This window comes from Drosophila pseudoobscura, chromosome X, assembly GCF_009870125.1.
Source record: "Drosophila pseudoobscura strain MV-25-SWS-2005 chromosome X, UCI_Dpse_MV25, whole genome shotgun sequence".
Classification (NCBI taxonomy): Eukaryota; Metazoa; Arthropoda; class Insecta; order Diptera; family Drosophilidae; genus Drosophila; species Drosophila pseudoobscura.
Window position 1 is genome coordinate 11,968,647 of NC_046683.1, and position 10,571 is coordinate 11,979,217.

Genomic DNA, 10,571 nt, shown 5'->3' on the forward strand with positions numbered 1-10,571 from the left:
CCAGGAGCAGAGTCTCTGTGCGGATGAGTATGTGGAGCCTGCGTAGAGCGCGTGCCGTGTAAAATGTTTTAAGTGCCTGCTCATTAATCGTAATCGTCTCTGGCTGTAACATATGCCGCTCCATCTCCTTCTGCCACGTCTGCTGACTTTTATGATACCCTGTACGAGTACTTGTTGTATTCCTCAAAAGGGTTATCTACGCATCTACCAGCGAGTATCCGCTGGTCGGGTACGGACTACCTTTGGCCGGCAGTTGACAGGATCGGGTGAGCACTCCTTCGAGCTTTACTCGTTTGTCTAATTGAGAACAGGATAAACACCAAACCAAGCGCCTGCCTGCCTGCCTGGATGTGGGGTTACTCAGGGGCCCAACGCCTCTTTGTCATTTGTCAGAGTTCGTTTTTAGGTGTAAATATGTTAATGAGTGTGAATAATTTCCTAGAATTTTCTGTGTGTGTGTGCACACACTCGCACACTACTCGATTTGCCGATAGTCGTTGGGTTGAGTTCTAGTCTTAATTGGAATTGCCAAGGCATACCGACGTATGACGTATGCCGACGATTAATTTCGCTCTGTGCGTAATCAAGTCAAAAATTTATTGAAGTTGCAATAAATGCGCCCAAGGCAGCGGCAGCGGTAGGGGCAGGGGAGCACCACAGAGGCAGGCAGCAGCAGCACCTCGCTGTTTGCGGCTGGTGCAGAGACGGAGGGTCTCATTAGAAAAGCTTCAAAAGCTTTCGCCTGCGTGCGTTTGATTGGAGGACGTAGACGCTGAAGGCTTCGATAAAGTCAGCCTCAAAGTCAGACCAGACAGACGGCTGCTAAAGGTACACAGAGAGAAATTATCTCCTTGAACTAATGCCCGTACACCAAAATACCATCGATACAATATAAATTTAATTTAATGCACTCAATGGACATTCAACATAATTTGTATGGAACTGGGCCACAAATACAAGACTATTCTAGCGATAAATTCACTTGATGACACCGTTGGCCATCTTGACCAGATCCAACATCGAGTGGGTGGAAGTGCCCATGTGGCCGGGCTGATCATTTTGGGAACCCTCCTGTACCACGTCCCACTGGGGACGTTGCGGCTTGTCTTGGGTCTCTCCAGGAGCGATGGATCGATCTTCGTCTGCATAGATGGTGGCCACTACTGAGCCGGCGCCTTCGATCAGCGCCATCACCAGACACCCAAAAATCGCACTACTTGCCATCTGCCGGACACCCTGGCGGGCGGCGAGTATGCCACCCGTTGCGGCGCCGCTCATAATCGTGTTCCAGGAGTCCTCCTGCTGTCTGTAGTGGACCAGCGTGCAGTCCACCGTGCTGAAGGTGGCACCCCAAACTGCAAAGCTGCCGGCGATCCCGGGGGTCCTTAGCTTCACCGAAACCAGTCCGTCACTGAGCCGGCGACGCAGTCCTGCCGGGGCATCTCTGAATCCCTTCATATACTGGAACAGGGCCCCGCCAATGGTGCCCATCATGAAGGCACAGCCGGTATCTTCGACAATCCGTATGGGACAGGGCTGACGAATGTACTCCATTCTGTACGCAATCTCACTATGACTTTTTTCTGTTTGAATTTTTTTTTTCCCAATCGTCTAACGTGTGTGTTTTCGAATGGATCCTGGGGTCTATATGATTTTAAAGCTAGTGCTGCCTATGACTTTTGATTCAAATCGTATAGGATCAAAGGGGAGTTGTGTATAAAAATAGGAAAGGTGTTTTCTTATAGCTAGGGGAGTGCTTTGGAGCTGATCTAGTCGTTACTCTTACTCGTTACTTTGCATTCAAGACCGAACGAGAAGAGAATGCCGAAATAAAAGTAAGCAATTTTAAATATTTAATTTCTGATTTTATTTCCGTATTTTATTACGTCCAATAATACTTATATATTTAATTAAAATATGTTGTAACATATTTATACATTCTATCACATTTTCGCTGTTCAGTGCATAAGATGGTGGTTTTCAGTTCAGGTGGTCTCAGTCGATGTCATGGACCATTTAGGAGCTCTATTTCCATTTCCCACCCTTGGCTTGCGGTTTTCTCAGACTCGTATCATGCGACAGCCGGGTTCCATATGGGCCTTTGGGGCATGGAGAGGCAGAGCAGTTTCACGTTTCACGCATGAATTGTAGCATAACTTTTGTTGTTCTTGTGCAGTCGAGAGTCAAGGGGAACCAAGTCGTGCTATAAAATGCCGCCTTCTAAGTTTGGGGACCCCAGAGGGGAATACGCACACGATTTTCCCAGCCTTAAATTTAATTCTCAATCAATGATTAATATTGCTTGAGTGAAGAAGCAATTAAGGTATATCGAATGAAGTTTAAAGACCTTATCGCCTCTGGAGCTCAACTATTCGAAGGACTCTTTCGTATTCACATATTCTTGCAATCCCAAAGAATTCCCGTGGAGAAAAAAACAAAAGTTTTGTGTGATCTGTTTTCAATTTGGAACACACATTTCGTACTGCTCGGGAGAGGCATGCCACAGGGCTGGGGAAAAAACAAACTGAAACAAAGAAATGAAACCCACAAAAGTCAAGGCTTATCTTTCCTGCTCTCTCTCCGTCTCTCCGTCTCCCTGTTACCTTTTCTCCCGCCTCTTACCTGGGTCAGTGAGGCATTGCCAATGGCCTGGGGGCTAGCAGTTAGCCTGGACTCCACTCCTTCTCCCACCTGCTGCCTGCTGCATACCCAGGCCATACCCAGATTCTTCGGCCTTCCGTCCCCCCCTCCCCCAAGCCAGGCATTAAATTTATTACTTAACAGAAACAAGGGCTACTCATGAGAGCCGAAACATTACATACCCTTGCGGAGACATACATAAACCCAAATATTCTTGTATAATTTTCAGAGAAGATTTCACCTGATTTTCTACATGTAGCAACATCTTTAAAACTGTCTAAAATTCGTAGTACCATCCGCTGTAAGGGCATCCAAACTTGACCCAAAAAAAAAAAGAAAAGAAAACCTTTCGAAAGGGTTCCGCAAAAAAGAAGTCGAAAAATTAAAGCAATTGCATGCTTTGCATAATTTCTGTAAACAAAGTGGTGCTGGTGGTGGCTCAAGATCCAAAGTGGTTTCTTCCAGCTGTCAGGGGCATTCGGTTGAAGGGTGGGGTATTCGATGGTGGGGGGGTGGAGAGGGGTGTGTCTTCTTAAGCTGCCAAGAAACGCGCGAAAATGCGAGTTAATCCATGGCCTGACTTTTGCCGCTTTGTTTTTAAGCTTCGCTGATTTGGATTTTCCCGCTCCCCATATCCCATATGCCATATGCCAGAGCATAGGCTATCGATTTACCAAATCGGAACACCGCTTCCCTCCCCTCCCTTCCCTTACGCCACCAGCTCTCTCCCTTGACTCTGTCAGTTATTCAATTTTTTGCCATTTTATCGTTCAAACATGGAAAACCTTTTAAAATCAGAGAGAGAGAGAGAATGAGCAGGGGGCTGTGGGCGTGTTTGAGAGAGAGAGAGGCTCACACATGGCCTGTCAGTGGGTGGGTGGCTGAATGGGCTCTGAGGCCTCTTATCAGTCCTTATCGAAAGGCTAGCCATGGGGACTCATTCGTAGACTGAAAGCCCATGCGAAACCGTGGCATAATCGCAAGCTGCCTCCTGCCACACACACACACACACACACACAATTGAAATACATTGACAACTATAATTGGCTATAAAACATTTTGGAGGGCCCTTGACGGACATTTCAATAGACTGAGGGAACTGCTGCGGCATGCTGGGTACAAAGCCCACCGACAAGCCAAGCCAAACCGAAAGAAAATACTAGCCAGAGACAGATAAAGATGGAGATAGAGCGAGAAGGAGACAGGAATAGAGGCAGAGGAATCAACAGAGCTAGTAGTAGTTTTTGGGAGCTGGGAATGTAATATAAGCAGGCTCTAATTACATCGAGTATTAGTCTAAATCCTATCCGTTCTGCATGTAAGCGAACGGCTCGGCTATACGCGTCGCGAGTCATGCGGCAGCGCCGCTCGGTCGGGCTGCGTGACTGCCTGGAATCAGCGCATAACAGGCTTCGGGATATCCAAAGGTGCAGGATAGTTTTTACTAGTCTGAAAGAATCATTTGAAAGGAGCATTTGATGGCCTCATATCCTTCCTGAAATGCCTGCCAGCTGTAGGTCCTCAATAGAGGTGAACCAATAGTTTCAGAAGGATTCGACCCCCCCATACCGCGACCACCTATGTGTCTACTGCCTTGTCCTGCTCTGTCAACCCTTCCCAGCTCCTCCCTCTCAATCCCTTTGATGCACGCGCCTTTTTTTTTGTTTAAACTTTTCAATTAAATGTTAATTATGTGAAATTGACATTGACCATTATGACAGGTTGCGGAACCGCTCCTGGCCCAGTCCCAGTCCCCATCTCTGCCACTGACACTGCTTCAGCCCCTGTCTGTGCCTGTGTCTGCGTCTGTGCCCCTCCCCCCGAGGAACTGCTCGGCCTGGACTCCGCCTTCTTGCCCCTCATGGACACTTGCAACTGCAAATTTAATTTAATTGCATTTCATACGCCCATTTGGCTGCCACTTTGTGGTGGTTCTTGTTGCCGGTGCCGTTGCCGTTGCCGTTGCCGTTGGTGTTGTCGGTGCAACACTTGACTTATTTAGGCAGAGAGAAGCCTCGAGAAAGACAAGGAGACAAGCCGCAGAGAAAGAGATAGACGGACGCAGAAAGAGCGAGAGAGATAGTAGGAGAGAAGCAGAGAAGGCCCCTGTTTGGTGCAAAATTTTAATTGCCTTGAAACTGGCAACTTGCAACGCGTTCGGCCCAAATTTGGGAGCAGGGGAGCTTGTTGCAAGCATTTTGCCGTTGCGCCTCGCTGAACAGAGAGAGAAAGATAGATAGAGAGAGAGAGAGAGAAAGACAAAGCGAGAGCGATGGTCAGAGAAGAACTAAGAAAATAAAACGCAGATAAAAGAAAGCAGAAAAGGAATTAGAAGAAGATACAAAGAAGCACACAGGAAACAGGTGCAGAAAGGTAAAGTTGACCAGAAGAAAGAAGAAAAGAAAGCCGAAAGGGAACAAGTGGAATCTGAAGAAAGAATCTATAAAGAATAAATGGTATTTTTGATCCTTTTTGGTAAAAATCTCCCAACAAATGAGGGGGCAGACACCCGCGCACTCACTTCACAGGTACGCCAACCCCAGGCTCACTCGCTTCGCTTGCTCCGGGCCACGACGACGACCCAAAACAGTTAATTTATAATAGGGAGATAATATATAGAAAATGAATTGGGAATACCTAAGTGAGAGGGAGATTCTTCACAGAGAAGACATCTCCACATTCAATCTCACTCTCCAGCCGAACCGGTGACGAAAGTTCAAGTTTATTATTTCTCGTAGAGCCATTCCTTGGGGTGTCATTCGAAGAGACATTCTGAGAGACAGTCGCAAACAGTAGCGGCACACGACGGACGCCCTTGACAATGATGGCAAACGAGCTCCCAATGGCTCCCAATAAGCCCAGAACTGAATTCAATCGCCATCCAAAAACCAAATCTCAGCTAAATTGCCCTGAAACGCATCTGAAACGATCTGAATCCGAATCGAATCGAATTGAAACTATAAAAGGGGCGACAATTTAGACGTTGTCCGCGTCACTTCCCTTTGGCCAATGACCAATTAAAGAGGAGTCTCTGGACTGCCTTCGGCACCGGCACTGGCACCGGCACCGGCTCTGGCTCTGACTCCATCTGATCCTCCTTTTCAGCTCCTCCTCGAACGTATGTCCATTCCCATTCACATTCGCCTTTGCGTTCGCCTTCGCGTTTGGGGGCTCCTTTTCCTGCCCCCTCGTTCACATTTAAACCGATTGTCACTTGTTGCAATAAATTGAAATTGACCAACAGCGTGCGGCAATGTGCAACGTGCAACGTGCGACGCGTATCTTGTTGCAAGTGCTGGGGAATTCCGTTTCGGTTTCTGTTTCTTTTTTTGGGGCTTGGCTTGACAATAAATGTCAACACTTTGCGGCCGCTAATTTATTTGCGCGCTCGATGCGTTTCACCTCTCGCCATCAAAATGATTAAAGTGTTGTTGGCAGGGGCGAATGCCGAGATGGAATCGACTGGGGAACCCGCTAGCACTACTGGAGAAGTAAAAGAAAATCGCAGAAGGTTGCAAGAGATTAACATTGAGAGTTTTCATAGAAGAAATGCTCCAAAAATATTCCCAAACATATGCAGACAGAACTTGATCAATACCTTATCGTTTGTGGGGATATTGGGTATGTATGGGTACTGTTTGCCTCTCAAGTATATGCTGCTGCTGATTTGTTGAGCAACCAGCTACCATCTACAAAGCAGACTCACACACACACACACACCGGCAGACAGACGGACACGCACTTGCACACATGTCCGGCATTATGGCCAAGAGCAGAGACCAAATACTTGAGCCAGGCCAAGTCCCTCCCCTGTCTTCCTGCTCTGTGTCTGTGTCGGTGTCTGTGGCCTCTTCTACCTTTATGATGAAGGCCAAACAAGTTGAGGTAGGTTAATTTTATTGGCCAAATAAGTGGGTATCAAATTTAATGGCCAACAGCGCGGAGGCAGACAAAGACAGCGAAGAAAGAAGACAGAAACACAGAAAACACACGGAAAACACACACAAAACACAACACACACAAAAAATAGAAAAAAGAACGAGTCGGGAATGGGGTCGGGGTCGGGGTCGGGTCGGTCCGGGGAGGGTTAGGTGGAAGGGCCGCAGAGGGCGATGGGTTGTCAGGAGGTGGTGGCAGAAGGGTGGGACAGGACGGGAACGGGTGCCAGTGCATAAAGCGTAAAAATGAGCCAAAATAAATAAGGAAAGCCGCAGACGGCAGGCCCTTGCAACTCCAAGAAGAAGACAGTGGAACAGTCGAAGTGGAAGTGGAAGACGATGGAGCTGACGGCCCTTTGATTGATTGGCTGGCAGCGGAAGCGTGACGTCACAAACAGCCACCAGCAACAGCAGCAACATCAGCGGAGAACAAGGGAGGTCGGAATACATATGAGTTTGAGGCCAACATTAGACAAGATATTCAGATATTCACAGATGGCAGAGATCTTCTCTGAGTAAAGCAAAATATGATCGAAAACCAAAGAAATCATAGAAGAGTTTAAGCAAATGGAACATTTTCGAAATGATCACAAAAATGAACCGATTATATCTTAGATGGTTCACATTTCATTCTCAAATCGAGATCTCGAACAACAGTTTTCCAGTGGGCACACAAGAGGCTTTTTATAAGAATATACGCATTCATCGTATATTAGATGTTCATCTATCTATCTAATCCGCTCAGAACTTATCGATCTTGGCCTCGAAGCGTCGCGACTCGGACTTTCTTCTTAAAACCGCTATATTTAAAATAATCTATGTCTGCTATCGATATAACCCAAAAGCAATGCATCTTGAACATGGATCGTACAATTTTCAAAAGTTTCTGTGCACATGACCTGTGGAAAGGGGCAGCAAAAATTTGTGTGTGTTTAGGGGAATTACCCTAACCCACTTCCCACTTCCCAATCCTTCTATTACTCACGCTCTCACCCCCTCACCGATGCTGATTGCTGGCCAATTGGCTGTGGACTTGGCTCAATGTTGGTTTACTTTAGTTTAGTCGGAGTTTGCTTTGGTTCGGGGTTTCCTTCCTTCTTGCACTTCCACTAACAAGCCGCCGCACGAAATTCTTCCGCAATTTTCACATAACTCAGCGATGTGGATGGCCAGGGGGGAGGGGGATGAGGAGGGGGATGAGGAGGGGGATGGGTAGGAGGCAGGGTTCACTCTCTGGCAGTGGGCAATTTTCACGCTGATTTCTCGCTGGGTTTTGGTTCCTCTCTGCGTATCAGCATCGTGTGATCTTCCAGCCAGCCAGCCAGCCAGCCAGCACAGCCAGCCAGCCACCCAGCCCCTCTCTGACGCATGATCACGTTGGGCTTACGCATCATTTAATGGGTTCGTGGAGCGGTGCACGCGGTGCAAGCGGTGCCAGCTGAGCTGCAACTTGGAACTCCGAGTTGTTGATGGAAAATGCAACAACAGGCCATGATCGGAGAGGGCTAGGAGAAGGCACCCACCAACTGGGCATACGACTTTATCACTTGCCCACAAAATATCTTCAATTGGTTCCATTAAACTTAAGCTGCGATCCATGAGCACGTTTCTTGAGCCTCCTCCGCCGAGTAGATGTAGCAGCAGAAGTAGGAGTACCTTCCTTCGTGCGTTGCCATCATCATCGTCATCGTCATCCACATGGCTACATGGCAACATGGCCCATGGTCGTGCCCAAAATTAACCTGACCAGGGCATGATCATGACGACGGAACGCAGAAAGAACGCGAACGCAGTCAGAGTCGCTGGCCCGAAGAGAGTCGAGTCGCTATAAATTCTATTGGCGTATCTATCTACACTATTTCTAATTTAGAACTGAGCCCCCCCCCCCCCCCCCCCCCCCCCCCCCCGCCCTCGTCCCCTTCCATACTTCCAGCAGTGTAGCCTGCCTCCGCCACTGCATCTGGTGGTGGCATCTCTGCTACGAGTAGATCAGCGGAGAGCAGAGCTGCCTCTCAGAGCTGCCTCTCAGCTTACCATGTTCCATGAATGTTGGCCGAGAGTCGTCGCTTTGGCCAATTTAAGTTTAAGTGCTTTGGTAACAGTTTCGCGCTTTCGAAACTTGAGTCGTGATTTATTTTTCTTTGCCTCCTCCACCACCTCCTCCTTCTCCTGCTGCCTCCTCCATCTCGGAAAGAGGCTTCTCTTCTGGGGTTTCTGCGGTGAAGGAATTCCTTCGCCTATTCAACCCCCGCTCCACCTCTTTTCAAGTGCCGTTTTTCACGCCACAACACGCAATCGCTGAAGCTCAAGTAAATTAGGAAAATTGATCTAAATTTTCTTGGGAACCTTTCCCATTTCGGTTTGCTGTGCGGGGGATGGCCAAGGGGCAAGGGGTACGGTACGGTACGGTTAGGGCCTGCCCTGTGCATCAGGCACATGTTGGGCTTAAGGTTTTCCTCAGGTTCAAAGTTGAAACCAAGGCAGATGAGAAGGGACATCCTTTGAGGCCTTCATCGACCAATTAAAATTCAATAAAAATTCAAGCAATTCCAACGAAAATGAGCTGAGCCTGGGCTTCCGAGAGCTTATCACCAAATTGAAAATCTCCAAATCGGGGGCATGACTAGAAGCAATCAGTACAAGTTCCATGTAAACAGTATCAGCATCGGGCCAAGGCCCGGGACCCCAGAGCAAAGCCCGCAAAGCCCGCAGAGAGGAGGAACGGCAACAAGTTGAAGTTAAAAATCTTTGCGCGGGTCAGCGACAAAGTCAAGTGCAAGTCCAAGTCGAAGAGTGGTGTCTCCTCCATTCTCTGCCTCCTCAGCGCAGTAGCCAGGCAGCAGCCGTAGCGGCAGCGTGGCATGCAACCGATGCCAGTCCCCAGTCCTTGCCGCTCGTTCGGTCGTCACATAATCTGCTCCAAATCAAAATTGCTTATTAAACGTGGAGACCGAGAGAGCTTCGAGTGCAATGCCATGGCCGGGACGGTACGGGGTCTAGGCCTTGGTGTCGTCTCTACGAGGAGGCACTCCTATTCCTGCCTGAACCCAACAATTGGTCATGGATAGTGCTGGGCGATGGAGCTTGACTCCTGGAACTAGTTCGCAAGCAACTAGTGGAAGAAGTACCATATAAAGTCAGGAATCCCCAGGATTTTTCAAATAATACTTTAAACAGTATTTAAGAGAACTCTACAATAAACTGGGAATATATTTCGGGTTCGACTTTATGCGAAAGAGGCAGAATAAAGTACGCCTAGATATACTTATATGTATATGGAATTACTTAAACTTTCGCATTTCCATTCAGCACTTGCACTGACCAAAACAGTTCTTAAATGGTGTCATATTCTAAGAACGAACTACAACCCGAGAACTTACGAGGGAACCGAACCGAATCGAACCAAACTCACACTTTACTCATCTCTAAACAGGGAGGCTGGGGCTGGGGCTGGTGACTGGTGACTGCGTAGCTCCCAAAACGAATCTGTCGCCGCATCGGATATCGTGTATGCCTAGGCGGCGGAGGTACGAGTAAAATGGCAAAAACGAACGAAAAGAAGAAAAATTGCTGCCGAATTCTGGGGCCAATGGAGGAAGCCATTGGACGGAGTTCGAGTCGATCACGATTGCCGTTCGAATCCGCAGAGGGAAGCCTCAATAAGCCAGGCCCCATATCTTGATAGGCATGGGATGCGGCGCTACAGGCCGAGCATTGATCGACGATGACGATGTCGATGACGATGAAGACGAGGACGCAGACGAGGACGATGGACAACGTGCAAAGCTGCCAATGAACCAAATCCAGCCTCTAGCTCGCCGTCTATACCTCTCTCTCTCTGTCTCTGTCTGTCCAGATTTATCTCAATTTCTACATTTGACCTGTGAACCACAATGGATTTTGTATATATTATAATTGCTGACCGTGCTACACAATCTCCAGCCTCGACTCTACGACTCTTCGACTCTTACTGTGGCTCTGACTCTGGGTCTC

General features: G+C 48.0%; 1 protein-coding gene across 1 annotated transcript; it reads right to left on the bottom strand.

The window, feature by feature from the left end:
- Positions 1–887: 887 nt before the first annotated feature.
- LOC6901509 (probable mitochondrial import inner membrane translocase subunit Tim17 3) lies at positions 888–1,668 on the bottom strand. Its single transcript, XM_002134159.3, has one exon. It carries the CDS (start codon positions 1,552–1,554, stop codon positions 979–981), a length of 576 nt encoding a protein of 191 aa, XP_002134195.2. The 5' UTR covers positions 1,555–1,668; the 3' UTR covers positions 888–978.
- Positions 1,669–10,571: the final 8,903 nt, after the last annotated feature.

What these genes read in the sequence shown, in the direction of transcription:
- LOC6901509 (XM_002134159.3), bottom strand. Translation starts at nt 1,554, where the DNA reads ATGGAGTACATTCGTCAGCCCTGTCCCATACGGATTGTCGAAGATACC.